General features: G+C 39.0%; 3 protein-coding genes across 4 annotated transcripts; 2 read left to right on the plus strand and 1 right to left on the minus strand.

Moving 5' to 3' along the window:
- The first annotated feature begins 20 nt into the window (after positions 1 to 20).
- LOC145489281 (ciliary microtubule inner protein 2B-like) lies at positions 21 to 3,366 on the plus strand. The gene is made up of 4 exons (XM_081468247.1): positions 21 to 365; positions 524 to 753; positions 1,840 to 2,379; positions 3,032 to 3,366. Exons 1-4 carry the CDS (start codon positions 310 to 312, stop codon positions 3,106 to 3,108), a joined length of 903 nt encoding a protein of 300 aa, XP_081324373.1. The 5' UTR covers positions 21 to 309; the 3' UTR covers positions 3,109 to 3,366.
- A 307-nt stretch (positions 3,367 to 3,673) lies between these two features.
- On the minus strand, positions 3,674 to 12,931 carry LOC145489326 (guanine nucleotide-binding protein-like 1). The gene is made up of 17 exons (XM_081468296.1): positions 12,792 to 12,931; positions 12,434 to 12,599; positions 11,440 to 11,527; positions 11,126 to 11,171; positions 10,465 to 10,616; positions 10,026 to 10,097; positions 9,333 to 9,410; positions 8,877 to 9,009; positions 8,226 to 8,318; positions 7,885 to 7,983; positions 7,709 to 7,774; positions 7,326 to 7,378; positions 7,118 to 7,243; positions 6,372 to 6,561; positions 5,774 to 5,836; positions 5,304 to 5,381; positions 3,674 to 4,913 (listed from the first exon to the last, which is right to left on the minus strand). The coding sequence occupies exons 1-17, from the start codon at positions 12,874 to 12,876 to the stop codon at positions 4,675 to 4,677; spliced, it is 1,827 nt and encodes a 608-aa protein (XP_081324422.1). The 5' UTR covers positions 12,877 to 12,931; the 3' UTR covers positions 3,674 to 4,674.
- Positions 12,932 to 12,952: 21 nt separating this feature from the next.
- LOC145489365 (peptidyl-prolyl cis-trans isomerase-like 3) lies at positions 12,953 to 16,088 on the plus strand. Of its 2 annotated transcripts, XM_081468338.1 has the most exons (7): positions 12,953 to 13,113; positions 13,229 to 13,303; positions 13,522 to 13,574; positions 14,275 to 14,315; positions 14,422 to 14,489; positions 14,947 to 15,065; positions 15,440 to 16,088. In XM_081468338.1, the coding sequence occupies exons 1-7, from the start codon at positions 13,111 to 13,113 to the stop codon at positions 15,573 to 15,575; spliced, it is 495 nt and encodes a 164-aa protein (XP_081324464.1). In that variant the 5' UTR covers positions 12,953 to 13,110; the 3' UTR covers positions 15,576 to 16,088. The 2 variants fall into 2 exon arrangements, with proteins under 2 accessions (XP_081324464.1, XP_081324459.1); XM_081468333.1 differs by having other exon boundaries at positions 12,953 to 13,303.
- The last annotated feature ends 61 nt before the right edge of the window (positions 16,089 to 16,149 follow it).

Here is a 16,149-nt window from a genome sequence, read left to right on the forward strand (position 1 = left end):
GTCGACTCACGATCGGGCGAAAAAAGCGCTTATCTTAAATTAAGCTGAGAATAATGATAACATATAATTGAAAATAAGAGAGACCGCCTATAGACTTAAAAAATTTGCATGCAAATACAAAACGCTATCTACTAAAATTCCCATGGGGTCACGCGGTCTCTGTGTCTTATTGTTAAATGATGTCATACGGATAATTAAGCATAATATATTTATTAGTCAATTGTCCTTCAAGTTGGACTTAAGTGGCCAAGTGAATTATGCGTTTCTAAGATCACGCTTTCATTCGGTTGAAATTTTCTGGTAGCAAAAATGAGGGGAACCAGAAAATCTACGCTTATGACTCCCGATCCCTATCATATCCCGGGGTAAGTAATTGCTAAAAGCACTATATCACATATTTGTTTTATTGCACGGGCATATCTGTCGATAAATTGCGTGGTTCTCGCGAACGCTTTAAAAACTTTTTGACATTATTTCACCAGCGAGTTTTGATGTCTTTAATATGGTTCCGTTTCTTACACAGGTATTGCGGTTACTGTCCACAATTCAAGTACCAAATTGGCGATACATTCGGCAGAACTACCTCGCAACTTTTGACGACATCTTCCGTGGCGAGTTCTGGCAAGCCGGTGTTATCCGACATCACTCCGCAGCCTCGACCACCGAGAGATGGTAGACGAGCTCTGATAGCCACGCGAAGTTTGAATCTTGGCGATCAAAAACTGTGCGACGAGATGGTTCCGAATTACACGGGTAAGCGAGTGAAACTATACTGTTTCTTTAATACTAGCTAATGCTTGGTCAACTCCGTTCTATGTTTAAGCAATTAGCTAATCCTGTATTATAATCTTCGATACACAGAGGAACGTCAAAGCCTTTTTTCGCGAGAGCTCTACGTAGCAGACAGCTGAAACGAAACTAAGCCTTTATTGACAAGCGTAAATGTTGAATAATGCTGTCTTGCCTTGCCATCGAACACCGCTAAACCATTTTCCTGCCGATAGAAAACAGATCGGAAGAATTTCACAGTAACAAACCCTGAACCGTCTTTGTCCGCGCAATTCGCTTTTTGCGATTTAAGTAAAAGCATCGAAGAGACCGACAATTTTTACTAGGAAAATTAATAAATTGAGTTTAATCAAGCAAAAGCGATACTATAAACTCTTAAATCAGTTTTCAAAATGTTGAGAGAGCAGACAATCGAATGTTTTCATGTTGTGTGACTCTGTGGTTCCACAGTTTACAGTCGTTTCCAAGGAAGCGACCTGACTCGTTTTTAAGGGCTTTAAAATATATGTAATGTATGCATTGTCCATCAAGATCGTTGACCTGTGATGAACTTTTGTATGTTATATTTGCCCGTGTCACCCGCTTTTATACATTTGAATGTTCGACTTTTAAATTGACACACAATTCATAAAAACAAGTTTGAAAGAGCAAAATAAACAAAGATTATTAAATATCTGGCTTTTTTGTCAAGCGTAAACTTCAAAATTATTGCTGTAAAGAATGTTTATCGTACGATGTGAATCAGTCTTGCCGCCCATTGTTATTTTTCTATTATTTTTAAAATAATTGACTGTGATTTGATTTGTCGATGAACGAAAAGATGTTTTATAGATTACAACTCTTTCTAAAGAAGCATAATAATTAAGCACACAAATTGGCGAATGCAACGCCAATCGGTTTTGTAGTGCTTGGCCAGCGCCAGACCGAACGCTTCAAATCCTCAACAGTCCTGCAAAACATGCGTGACTTGTCAGTGGACCAACTCAAGTGACGTCAAAATATCCAATCGTTTACGCTTTATGTAACAAAGCTAAGTCTACTTTTTTTCAGGTTACATACCCAAAGGAGAACATTACTTTGGAAAGCCGTACGCAGACACCTGCCTTAGCGCCATTGCCAGCTTCCAAGAAGATCAAGTCAAACACCATCGGAAAATCCGCGATCTTAGAACCATCGCAGAGCTACAAAGAGGCAAAGAAGTTCCGCAGGAACTTCTTTCCGATAAAACTCTGATTACTACTAAGTACAAAACTCCACTAAAGTCAATCACAGTGAGGCCCAAAGCCTACTTCTCACCCCAAGCGCTACAGCACTCGCTTTCTCCCTTCATCATGAGTAACGACGACCCGAAGAAATTCCTCATGTCGGGATACACCGGATTTGTCCCACGGGCTAGGGGTGAAATGGGCGTGGGATACCCACTGTTGACGAATAAAGCGCTATGTGAGTTCACGAATGAAAGCGAGCGGCTGAAGCGTGTTAAGGATCTGCCCGTGACAGTTGTCCGTCCTGAGATTAAAATAGTAGACACCAAGCCGATTTACGTGAAGGATTCGGGTCAGGTTCCGCACTACACTGGACACGTGCCAGGTAACTTATTGACTCTTGTGTAAGTTACAAGCAGGTCTCTTTGAACCATACAATCTCAAGAGCGGGAAAGATGACCTCGCTCCCCGTTTCCAGTCTTCGCGCAGCCGTTTTCTCGTAGCAGTTTTTCCTTTGCTTTTCGCCAACCTGTCGATCGACGAGGGAAAAAATGAGACTGTTGTTAGTCCCGCGTGTCAAACGTTATAAGACGGTAGACGGGATTAGGGAGGGAGGAGTTTGGTCTCTGAGTGTGAATATGAGAAAGCAGTAAATTTATGCTTATTTTCTTTTTCTCGATAAAGCTAAACTACGAGCAGTCTAGCTTTATCGAGCTTTCTCTCTTTTGCTCAAAAATCCGTGTGGAAGAACGCAAAGAAGAACGCAACACAAGTATGCGGGGCTAAGGACCGCTCGTCTTTCGGCGCCCGCTCTACTCGCGGCTCGCACGTCACGCTTGCGCGCTCACTTGTTTTGCGTTATTCTCCATGGATTGAGGAAAAGAGACTGCTCGCAGTCTACGATAAACCAGGCGCTATGAAATGCAACATGACGGCGAAGAATTCAGCAGTGTTACGAATCAGTTCAAAGACTTATATCTGACTTTCGATCGCTGTCACATTTTTCACTTACTTAGTCTTGTTTGGTATTCTTGCAGGTGAGAAGTTCCGATATGGAATGACATTTGGATACAGTACTATGAATGCAGCACCAAAAAAGGCCCTTACAGTGTGAGGACAATTTTAAAATGAGCCAGCACTACCCAAACAGTATGTGTAACGAAGAAAATTTTAAAGCATCATCATCCGAGTGACAGGATATATCCTACAAGCATCAGTACATGTTTAGAGCAAAGCATTTATTTTGTAATCATGAAGACCATCATTATTCAGATATTCTGTTAATTTTGGTTAAGGTTGAATTAAAAAAAATCTGCTAGTAAACGATGGATGGTTGCTTGATTGTTAAACGGCTTGCGGTTGTTAGTTGCTCAAGACCCAATGGCGCTATGAAGACACGGGGAAGGGCGGTTCCTTTCGCGAAACCCTCACACTATTTCATACCAAACTTGGGGATTCTCGTTCGTTACCCTTTCAAAACTGAACCAAAACGCAAACCCTCTTCCACACCTCTTATATTAGACTATCACAAGTTCGGTTTGTCCTCGTGTCAAATTTGAGAAAGGATTCGAATTCCCCGATTTTGTCCGGAGAAAAATTTCATCTTAACAGCATACTGAATTCTGGACCACAATGCAAGATACGCCCCCCCCCCCCCCCCCCCGCCCCTTCTCCCCGCTACAGTTAGCCTGCGAACAGGCTCACGTTTGAGGACCACACGCGCGAACGGTGAAGCCAGACTTCTCCTGCAGGATTGCTTCGCTCGCGCGTGGGACTCAAAAGGTAAGCCTGCTCGCAAGCTACACTTCAGCCTAAAGTGGTAAAAATTTACTCGCTATTTCTGACCAAAACAGCTCACAACGGTACTTTGAGTCCGCATACACTTATGTGTACGTTACTTTTGAACAGTGTATCCACGCGGGCAAATAGGCTAAAAAACCGGCGCCAGTGATCGCTGTTCTAAACACTAAAAAATGAGTAGACGTGACGGTAGATGCGAATGCAGCCATAACACTACTGGAAAAAAAGACCTGAAAAAATTACTATAAAAATGGAGTGTACTCTTGTTTGTCTCAACTGGTTTTACTAGAGATAAAACTCTTCCATCTCCTCTGAAACATTTTGCAAAAGAAATCAATATTTTTTTATCCAGACATGTAAATTGAATAACAGCCTGATAGGATATGATAATTATTTTCCATGCATTGCTATTTACATTTCTGATTTTCACGTTAAAACAGCTCAACGTCAACGAGATAAAGACGAAAACGTAACCACGGTGTATTGAGATTGAACAAATCAATTCATTTCAATGTGTAAGTATACACAACATTGAAGTTTCTAGAGGGACTTAAGTCATCCCTTACATGTTTTCCAGCTGTGAGCTCTTTTAAAGTCACAGCACTGAATTAAGAAATCCTCTCTTTTCAGTTTATCTGCAGCTTTCGCACTTCAGTCCTTCCACAACCAAGAATCAAAATTCGCCGGCGTTACATTAGTATCCTTGCAGATTTTTCTTTGCTTTCGTTTATTTTCCGTGTTCTCCGTGGAGGCAAGCGATGAGTACGCACACACCTGGTTTAGCTGCTGGCCGAACATCCGAGTTTAAGCTACTGGCAACCTTAATTGAATCGGCTCTCTTCCATTACGCCGATGACCTGAATTCCTTCCAATTGTCATTTCACTCGTCGGATAAAAGGGCAAATGGATTAGAGGAGACGACGTCAGTTTCCTCCCCTTCCTGTTCGTCGTCTCCGTCACTACTTGGTCTCTCACTTCTCCTGCCCGTACCCGGGGGAGCAAGTAGATGGGATGAAAATTCGTCTGCTTCATTTTCCTGTTGCCGTAACCGTCTGCTTTCCGAGTGTCTTTCTTGAAGAAGGGCAATCTCCTTTGTTTCGGGGTGATTCTGCCATTCAGCTGTTAAGAAAATTAAGGCATTATGTGACTTTTCCTTACCTAGCCTGCGTCGCAAACGCTACCTACCACACGTGCAATCGATTACATGTTTTTCCGCGGCTACGGTCAGCTTGAAGTTTTCTCCCGCACCTTATATACTAGCTGCATGCGTTTCCGCGATTGCAGGGGTCACTGAGTACAATTGAGCTTCGAGCGGATTGATTAAAATTACTATTTATAGTCAAAGAGACCGAAATGCTGTAGTGACCCGCTCTGTGATAGAATCAACTAATGTAAATTGTCTTGATGTGGAAACAAGTCCTTAGAAATGACATGAAAAGAAATGCATGCAGAAACTTAGAGGTGATGATATCAGAAGTTTCGAGTTTGGAAATGAAAGGAATAACTGACCTTTTTTTGAAATGAAACCTGGCGGATATACACACATCACGATCTTTCCATCTACCGCCAGTCGTAAGAGACTATTGGCTACGAAATAAACCAAAAGACACATTATTTTAACGGCTTCGCTCTAAAATCCCCCGCGTGAGCAGAGTAGAGAGACATAATACATCACAGATTACTATCGCATTGACAGGTGCACAAACAAGGGGCGTTTTCCTGCATAATATCTCCAAGGGCCAACTTGTTAGTATGTAAGCGGTGCATCCGAGGAGTTCCCGAAGAGTTCCCGAAGAGAGTCCGATTCTTTATTTCGAATCAGAACTACTATGCCAACTTCCGTCACTTTATTACCGCGACGCACTTCGCGTGACTAAGCAACACCCCTATTGAATATTGCAGGCTCAGCCAGTGATTGAGACTGAGACTTAACTGAAGAGTTTCCTGCATTTCTTCTTTCTCCGATTTTCGAAACCTACCTGCTCGATATACATCGGTGCGACCCGCCTTTGCTGTCAGGAAACCCCTTTTATGGGCCCAGGCTGCGATAAACAAAAAAATGTATGTTAGGAGGAAGCTATTCATCAACTTGCAGTTCAGCTGATACTGGTAAAATTAACAGTGTCTGAAGTGAAGCACTCAGTAATTTATCATCTTGCGTTCGATAAAGATGAATTAACAGCCGTAACCAGTTTATGAAGCTGACATTCTGGCCCGAGTTGTTCGAAAGGTGGACAACGCTATCCACCGGATAAATCACCATCCAGTGGATAGCGTGGTTTGTTTTGTCAACATTTATCCACTGAATACCGATTTATCCGCTGGATAGCGTTATCAAGACTTCGAAAAACCGGACCCTCAACGTTGGCCCGGCCTCGTCAGAGCTTCGCCTTGCTTTAGCACTGACGAAAGGCTAACGCTCAAAACTTCACATACTTGCTACGGCGGTTAAGTTCAAGTTGACAAATGGCTAAGTGTTTCTCTCGCCCGCCGATGCAGCACAACAGTATGTCACTACAAACACTGTTCGAAACAAGAAGCACTGTTCGCAGAAGTCAATTTGTGGCTTCACCTTACCATCACACACATCCCAAGCTGACCAAGGGTGGTTTTCATCCCCTACGGCCCCTCCCTCGTCATCAGAATCAGCTCTATTCAACGGGTGTACCAACTGCAAGAGATCAACTAGGGGTACTCTAGCAGCTAAATATCCCACAGCAGTGTAGGGCTCTTGTACTTGTGAGATGGGATACATTCCAGACAGTATCTAAAGTTAAGACAGCAAAGTAACCGCGGTAAGATCACTTGCGGTGTTAAGGGCAGTTGCGATTTCATATTTTACATTCTGGGCTCGAGGTGCTCTATGGCATATTACTTTGCGATAACCGTCCTGCGTACAGTCAGACAAATAAGCAATGAATTCATAATATCACACGGCACGACACGGCACGAAACGACACGACACGACACGACACGACACGGCACGACACGACACGACACGACACGACACGACACGACACGACACGACAAGACAAGACAAGACAGAAAAAGACATGACACGACACGACACGACACAACACAACACACGACACAACATAACATTTAATTACAGTGGCCAATTGGCCAGCGGATCCTCTTCCTCCAGCCCGACCCGTTGAACTTCGAAGACTAACTCAATTTTCTCACACTGAACCAAGGCTACTCAGGAACCTCAAGTCGCCGTAATTAGGAGTGGCATGAGGCGAATAAAGACTACTTAAGAACATAAACGCACTGTAAACATAAGCTGTTTTAACAATCACCCAAACGTTACTAAAGCATACCTGTAGTTGTTTTCCAACAACAGAGGGGAATACTAATCCAGGACAGTCACACAGCCTGACATTTGCTGTTAGAAATATGGTCTGGAAGTGTTTGGTGTGACCGGGCGTACGAGATGTGCTCACAACCTGTTGAGGATGAAAAAATACACGACCTTGAAGGACCACAAGTGGAGAGAAGTAGAAAGCAAGAGAATTGGAAGGTACAAACCTTGTGTCCAACAAGGCCATTAAGAAGAGAAGATTTTCCAACATTTGGATGCCCTAAAATAACAGTCAAACAGGATTAAAGATTTGATATTCAAGACAAACAAACGCGACCAACTTCTATCACCTTCCAAAAAGGGCAGTTCATGCTCTTATTTGGACTAACACTGCAAACGAAGGACATGGAGGCGAAATTTGCACGCGGTGACCTGCAGGTATTACAGGCACATCAGGGAAAAACTTTCACCGCTCTTTCCCTTCAGTACTCAACGATCCCCAAACGATGTTTGTGTGCTTGTTTTGTTTTTCTTGTTGGACGTTCCTTGAGTACCGGTACAGGGTAGTTCCACGAAAAATTGTAGTGTAATTGTGTTATTGCGCACTAACCTACTAAGCCTAACGTCAAGATATTCTCGTTGTGCTCTACATCTTCAAAACTACCGCCTTCCTCCTCTGCAACGAAGAAAACACAACAGATCTTGAAGCCAGCAGTGTTGGCAATCCAACCTCCAAGTGCAATTGTTTGATAAGTGACGAGTGAATGAGATAGAGCCAAGATATACCTTCAGACTCGTCAGAACTGCCATAGTCATCATAAAGAATTCCTTCTTCCTCTCCTTTTTCTTGTTCACTGAGTTTTCTCGCCCAGCTGCTAAGGTCGACTGAATAAGGATAAATCGTGATAGATCAAAGAAAAAAGTTGATGAACGAATCAGCCCAAAATACATTAATTTTACAAAGAAAAAATTGATTCCAGGATAATTGATTGGAATTAACATCACAAGAAAAGAATACCTACATTTTGTAGGAATGTATTTGTTTCTTATTTTTACAAAATTACATCTTTTACTCCAAATATCATATTTAAATGTCCACTTAACTCCAGAAGCAGAACACTACATACTTCTATCTCCACGTAAATTTTCACAAGCTTCAAGAAGAGCCCTGGGTCCAACAGGAAAGAAACCTCTCTTGCGACGGCGACGCTTTGATAAAACTGTTATTGGGAGAAAAAATCAAATTGAAAGTCAATGCTAATTTGTCTACAGTGGGTCCATCTGCAGTGTATTCAAATGAACTTGTGCTATTGAACTACCCCTATCGTTTAGACTCTCCCTCACAAATAATGAGCTCTTGTGAACAAACAGGGGCATCTTTCTCATATAAGAGGGTCTCAATGCCATAGAGGTAACCTTTGACAGTTGGTGGTTAATAAAATATAACTTTTTGATGGTCAATACTTCAATTTTCAGTTGTTGAGTTTTGTTATTTGACAGTTGACGGTTGATTTTTAGACCATTTTATGGTTGATGGTTAACCCCACTGAGAGCCTGATATAAGGTCTCCTTCAAAGAGAATTACTACCAATGAATAAACTGGCTTGCCCAAGAACACAGTATAATCACCCCAGCCAGGGCTCATGCCTGTACTGCTTGATCTGGAACCCAGGCCACTTACTAATGGCTGCTGCATCTCCTACAAGATCATTCTTGACTGGCTAAATATCATTACAATAAGCACTATCAGCCTTGTACAATGTTGAAAAGTTCACTACCTTTGCTTGGATCCTTCTTGCGCTCATTCTCATCCTTAGGAAATGATGTAAAACACACAACTTTGAGATGTTCAAACTTGGATTTAAAGTACTGCTTCCAAGCTGTCACTACCTCAGGAGGCACAAGATCAATCTGCAGCAAATTAACAGCCAGGCAGTGAGTGAGTTATTTAACTTAAGCGCTGAATTACTGGCTGATTTTTTTTTTCTGTCAACCCATGTGCACACAATAAAAGTGCATCTGATTCAATAGGTTTTCACTTTTAATATCACCATCCTCTTCAGAATTTCCAATAATGCTGGGGTGGGTATGGATTTTTCCTGTAACTGCATTCACTTTGCTGACCAGCACACTTCACAGTGGAGAGGAGCACTGCGAAAGCAACGCACTAGCCTAGAAACACAACTCTAATAAAATTAACCTTTGGCCTCTGCACATCCCATCTGTTTTGTTACCTTATTTAAGACTAACACTAATTCCTTCTTCAGATCCTGCACAACATGATTGTGCACAGTTGGAGGGAAATGGAGAACCTAGTTGCAGAGACAATGAAAGAAATCATAAGGTAAAAATAATTAGTAGAATTCTACTAGTATACTAATGCAAATGCTGCAATCTGATTGGCTGAGCTACTCGTATGCTATCAGCCATTAGAGTGCAGTGGCTTTGGGTCCTCCATGAAATGCAAAATCTTTATCCCCTTTCTGAAGTTTTGGAAGAAAGTTTAGATGTAAATGGCTAATTCAATTCCTGAGAGGACTAAACAAAGGACATTAACAGTTTCTTGACTCTAAAAATTTGAAATTATAGAAAAAACTGATGCACGCGCACACACAACTTCAATTTTAAATGACAATTCAATCCGAGCAACCTTTTTCAGGTGCAAAGCTTAATAATATGTCAAGAAATAATTGGAAACAGTTATTTGAAGTAAATTTTAGTAAGAATTGTACTGAAACAATTAGATTATTAGCTCTCGATTTCTATGAGGTGATAGTTGATTTGGCCTTCCGCCCCATTAACTATCACCTCATAGAAATCTCAAGCTCATAATCTAATTGTTAATTAGAAACAATAATATGCATGGGCAACACAATACTAATTATTGTGTATGGCTAATTAAGTCAATTTAACAGGTCAAAACTTACCGGATGTCGAATATCTGTTATAAGAACAACTATGTCTGAAACTTCTAACACTCGCCAAAGCTGTCTCCAGGTCTGTAATATAAAATTGAAAATATATTAATTTAATCAATTAAAATACCCTTTATTAATAAATACATTAATTTCAAGCAGTACTATGGTGATACAAGCCCCAAACGAGTTCAGAAATTGTCTGTCATGTTCTGTTTGCTGATTAATTAAGGAACATTCATAAATATTATTTTCCTTGCTATCTAACTAGTCTACTTCAAAACTTTTATTTAGTTGGGCATGGGAACTTACATGTTGCGTTACTCAAATTTTTACCTCCAATTAAGGAATATTTATAAATATCATTTCCCTTGCTGTCTAACCGGTCTGCTTCAAAACTTTTATTTAATTGGTCATGTGAACTTACATGTTGCATTACACAAATTTTTACCTCCAAGTTACGTTCAAAGTAACTCAGTTCAGAGAGCTTATATTCATCATAAATCCTGTCCAAGAAGTTTTCAAACATTTCTCGCTCAGATCTCTCCACTTGTTCCTTGCTCATGCTGTATTTCCAAGGTGGCCTTTTAGGCATGTCCAGCACTAGGAATGTCAATTTAATTGTCAACACATGAACATGTAAATCTAATTATGAAGTATTAATATTAATTCTAATTTCAATCGGTCATTTTATAATTCTCCTTGCTTACACTTAATCAAAATTAATCAAGAGTAAGCACATCAAGGCAATCGAGGATTTATAAACTTTCTATCTCAGTTCTTACAGTGAAGAAAAATTCCTCCCCTTGGATTTTCGAATAAATCACCTTGACGTGGGTATCTGCATATATTTTCTTGAACCACAAATTGTACTTAGGATTATGTCAGTGGCAGGCAAATTGCCACCAAGCTAAACAAAAACATGCTGTATCAACAATGCATACCTTGGGATTTACTGTGACTTGCATCTACTTTCCCAAGACTTCACTCCTGAATTGTTTTTTAACCACAAAAGCCTGCTATGTTTCAGAGCTTTCTATGGTTCATGTTCTCCATTTATCATTTACAATTCATCATTATTACCAGACCTTTAACAAATTATTTGTACATACCTGATCCAGGCTTGTAAGTAGTTTCAAGACTAACTTCCAGGTGTTCCTAGAATTAATGTCATTTGATCCCTAAATATAATTCAATAAACCTTGAACATTACAATTTTGCCATGAAAAGCCAGACAATGACTTTGAACATGCTTTAACATCGAATGTGACAAAATATATTACATTTTGTTTTAAAGATGTTATAGACATGGATTCACAGTAACATAACTCTTGACAGTTGAGAAGGTTTTCCACAAACTTCTCAACAATGAGCTGCCTCTTTCTTCAACATTTTGTCTCTATTTACAGCCTAATTTTAAACATACCTCTGAGACATATTTCAGGGGTTCTTGTGCTGCCTTTTTTCTGGCTTCAATTTCACCCTTAGATTCACGATCAAACTGCAAACAATATCTAAAAATATAAATATAGCACTTGTTAATAATAGAAACACGATAGTAGAGGGTTTGAACCAAGGAGTGCCTGCAGTTTTTCTAGTGTGGTCATCTGGGTGAGGGTAGTTCTGAAAAGAACTGTTTTTGGTGATGGATGTTTCAACCGCTGGAGCAGAAGTGAAGTGTTTGTCACCTGATAGAGTTATAAATCTGGTCCATTGAAACTGATTGGGGTTGTTCAGCTATGATGTTACCGGCTATTTACTGGTGATAAAAGACTTGTGTAAAGTTACTGGTCAGTACAGAACTTTTTTCTAGTAATTTTCAATCCGTCCATTGTCAGTTTTGCTTGCTAAACGTTTATTATAATTACTACTATTATTTCGGCTGCTAAATCATATAATCTTTAAGTTAATAAATGGTAACTTCAAGAAATTATAATTTTTATATGCTATAGTTAGAGAAAAAGTGTAGCATATAAAACTCTATTTTAACTTTGGTCCTTTAGCAAAGAAAGCCTGAAAAATAAGAATATGTTTGTATTCATATCTGAAAGAAGTAATAAGTTGGACTACTAACTGAACTGGATATTGTAAATGATATGTACCCTAAAATAACATAATGATAACACTAACAGGGATTTAATTAACGACCTTTTCCTCAATCCCAAATCATTGAGGACAAGTTATACTCTACAATCCCCTTTACGTTTGGTTACATACATATACTAAGCTTAAACTGCTTGCAACACCTCTTTTTGAATAATAGTTTTTCACAGCACGCCTGAGCAACTCTAAAAACCTCAAGAAGGGCAATTAAATCAGGACATATATTGTCATTTCGAAAAAAATCAAGGAAGGTCCATTTAATTGCGTTTACTCTCCGTACTTTGAAACTTAGCAAAATACTCGAAGGTAGCGAGTACCTGTTTGGGTCATGTTTTCTGTTTTTGTCTTGAAGATGAGAAACCGGTTGATAGTGAAGTTTATTAGCAGCTGCTGTGTTTTTGTCGAGTGACTTCTCTCCTATCTCCGATTCTTCCTCGCCTTCTGTATCCGCTGAGTTTCCGTTTGAAGACTTGTTTTCTTCGTCTGAAATTAACGCCATGTTTGGTTTAATCATTCAAAAGAAGTTTAAAACCACTTATGCAATTAGACTGCTAAACAGAACTAGACAAAAATCAGTTCATAACAGCAGAGCAATTAAAAAAGACAAGATACCAAATATTGTACATTATATTTGTACATGTTTGATACAGTCAAGCCCTTTGGATGTAAACATACCAAAGTTTTTCACCCGTTTCTTTTCCCGTTTCTCCTGTAATTGCTTCTTTTTCTGCTTATTACTAAAAGGTTTTTTTCGTGGCATTTTCCAGTATGTTTTTAAACCATAACAATGAAGTTTTCAATTTATTTAAATCACATCGACTAACCTCGTCGTGTAAGAACCCTTGAAGCTTGGTAACCCTGTTCTCTGAATGGAGGCGAATGTAAAGTCAAGATGGCGGAACAAGCAAACTGAACTGAAGTATTTTTCGTAACGTTTTAGTCTTAATTGAGCTTCGCGCTAGGCGTTGCTTCGTTAAAATTTTGTTTTAAAAAGATGGTGAGTAAGAATTGTTTCGAATTTCAATGTTTTTAGATTTCTATTAGTACTTTTATTCATGTATGCAAAGGCATAAACAACCGAAAACTTTGTTTCTCCAATGTGGAATTTGCAGTCTGTCACATTACACACTGATTTAGGGGACTTAAAAATCGAACTTTTCTGCGAGGATACTCCTAAGGCGTCGGAGGTAAGGATCTTTTACCATCCTCACTGTAGTAAAATTCTCGCTTTGACTTCAATGTTGGTGTTGCAATTGAATAAATGAACGCAAGACTTAAGACTTATCTGAAACTTACCACAAGTCACCAACAGCTGCCAGTAATCTTTGATTACCCAGAAAATGCTAGAACAACAGGTTTAGGCAAATGATTTTATAACAAGCATTTTCATTATTATCTTTTGCAGAACTTTCTTGCTCTTTGTGCAAGCAACTACTATGACAACTGTCTTTTTCATAGGTGAGTTGACAGAAACGGTCAGAAACGGTATATGAACTGGCAGGGTCAGGAAGTGTCTTATGCCCCATCAACACCAACTAAACTAGTTTAACTATATCAGTTTTAGGTTTTTCCACTTTGTTAATTAGCTTTGCAGTCATTTTGAGAAGACAAATTTTAAACCACCTTGGTAATATATTTCAGTCAAACAGGTTTTGCCTTGTTTAGTTGTGGGGTGTGCAGGGTATGAGCAGCTAATAATTTTTTGACCTTGTTTAGTTAAACCACTTTTAAACATTTTTAATATGTTGGTGTGAATGGGTTATTAGAAGAATTGTTATGATCGTGCATACATTAATTTGCACTCCAGTACAAATTAAAAATTAATGATAAGTTGACTTGCTCTGTGCCAATCACAATGAAGTAATTAAATTTCCTCTGTCATAATTCTCTACTCTGAATAATTTAAGAGCAGACTGACATCATAATAAATCCATCCATAGCATTGAAATGTTTGGTCAAACTTGCGAATACATGTAATAAAGCTTTGCCTGCCGTAAAATAACTTATCAACTTTATAAGATATCCATTCTTTGAAATTGTAACCAGGACTTAAATAGTAAAGGTCAACAATCTTTTTATAAAGTAATATTTGTTTCCCTGGTGTATTGTTTTTTAAAACAAAATGGTTTGAGTGTTATTCTGTTTTGGTCCTCAACAGAAATATTAAAGGTTTTATGGCACAAACTGGAGATCCTACAGGTCTGTGATTTATATTAAAGTAATTAAAATTCTGGATTGCAGATTATTTAGAATCAGTTATCTCTTTTGAACTGTTATTTAAGACTGTTCTGTTCTTATCTGACAGGAACTGGAAAAGGAGGAAAAAGCATCTGGGGAAAGAAATTTGCAGATGAACTTAGCCCAGCACTTCGGGTTAGTGTGAAACTATGTTACCGGTATATCTGCCTTGCCAGATGTGAAAGATTTTACACAGTCTTGATGGGTTTGAAAAGGCTGAAATAACAAGCAAATCTCAGTAGTAGGAAACCAGTCTAACAGGTCATTTGTGGTAATGTCTTATTATTTCTAATTTCACGAGAGCACAAAACATGACTTTAAGTCTGGAATTTGCACAAGGAAAACACTGGACAATATCTCTCTCACACTATCAGACATTTTAATGTTCACTGTCACTGCCTTTTTAACCATCATGCATACATTTTTTTTTTAATTAAAACCCTTGGTGCTGGCCAAAACTCTGTCAGACTTGTTAAAATATACAACACAACTTCACACTAGAACATTTAATATGTTTATGCTGGTGGAGAATTCAGAGATACATCCATGCATTGTTGTTTATGTAATTTATTCCAATATCACCTACCGCCAGCATAATGCAAGAGGAACAGTATCAATGGCAAACAGTGGACAAGACACAAATGGATCACAGTTCTTCATCTGTTACGGCAAGCAGCCACACCTTGACATGAAGTACACAGTATTTGGAAAGTAAGTTATCACTTATCGCAATAGTAAAATAACATTTATTATTTATAGTTGTTTGAACAAAGGTCAAAGTGTAGCTATCATTAATTATTTTGTCATTACAAGACTTTGTAGGTATACAGTAGGTATACAGTCAGGTTCTAGAAAACCCACAGCAGCCAATGTTCTTGGTAAAAATAGTAAGAGCTTTTAATACCCACCATTGGAAGAAGTCTGTGTTGCCAGCCATGCAATGTTTCCTTCCCACTGAGAGGGATATAAAGATGGCATGATGAGCCAATATACAAATCTTTTCAAGAGACTATGTCATTGCCTTTTATTACAATGTCAACTTGTTTTAAAAAGGTAATTTGCTGTCACCTGTCTATCTTTTTCAGGGTGATCGACGGTTTAGAAACATTAGATGATTTAGAGAAACTGCCAGTGAATGAGAAAACATATCGCCCACTTACTGAAGTGCAAATAAAGAACGTAACAATCCATGCAAACCCTATAGCAGATCAGAGTGGTTAACCTTATCAAATAACAATGCAGGGTTTAGTTGAATACAACTCAGGAGCACTTCTGCCTAAGGAGATCAGAAACATTCTCAGAGAAGTTTCAAAATCAGTGTGTGCTTCTCACTTGAAAATGCAAGAGTCTGAACAGTAGTGTTTGAGGTTCAAATAGTTTATTTTGAAGCAAGTCTTTTATCATGTAACATTTATAGACACAGTATACAATGACTATTGCCTTTCTTAAAATGTTCATCTCGCCAGCTAGAGATGACTCACTCCAATCAATAATGCTACAATCTTGGCCTTGTGATAACTTGCCTTAAAAATAGTTCAGGCAGGTCTCTCTTGCATTCCATTTGGTGCTGTCTGCTTACAGTGGCCTTGTTGAACTGAAGATGTTTTTTAGAAAATGATTTAAAAAACAGAAGTACTGTACATGAAAATGGGATCCAGCATTTTTCTCTCATGATAGCATTCTCACTTCTCTATTATTTTGATGCAATAAAGAAGAATTTGTCTTATTGTGTATATCTGAGTCTTTTGTTGACAGTCTCCCAAAAGGCGTTCCTTGGTAAAAACACTGATGAAGC

This window comes from Orbicella franksi, chromosome 1 (assembly GCF_964199315.1).
Source record: "Orbicella franksi chromosome 1, jaOrbFran1.1, whole genome shotgun sequence".
Classification (NCBI taxonomy): domain Eukaryota; kingdom Metazoa; phylum Cnidaria; class Anthozoa; order Scleractinia; family Merulinidae; genus Orbicella; species Orbicella franksi.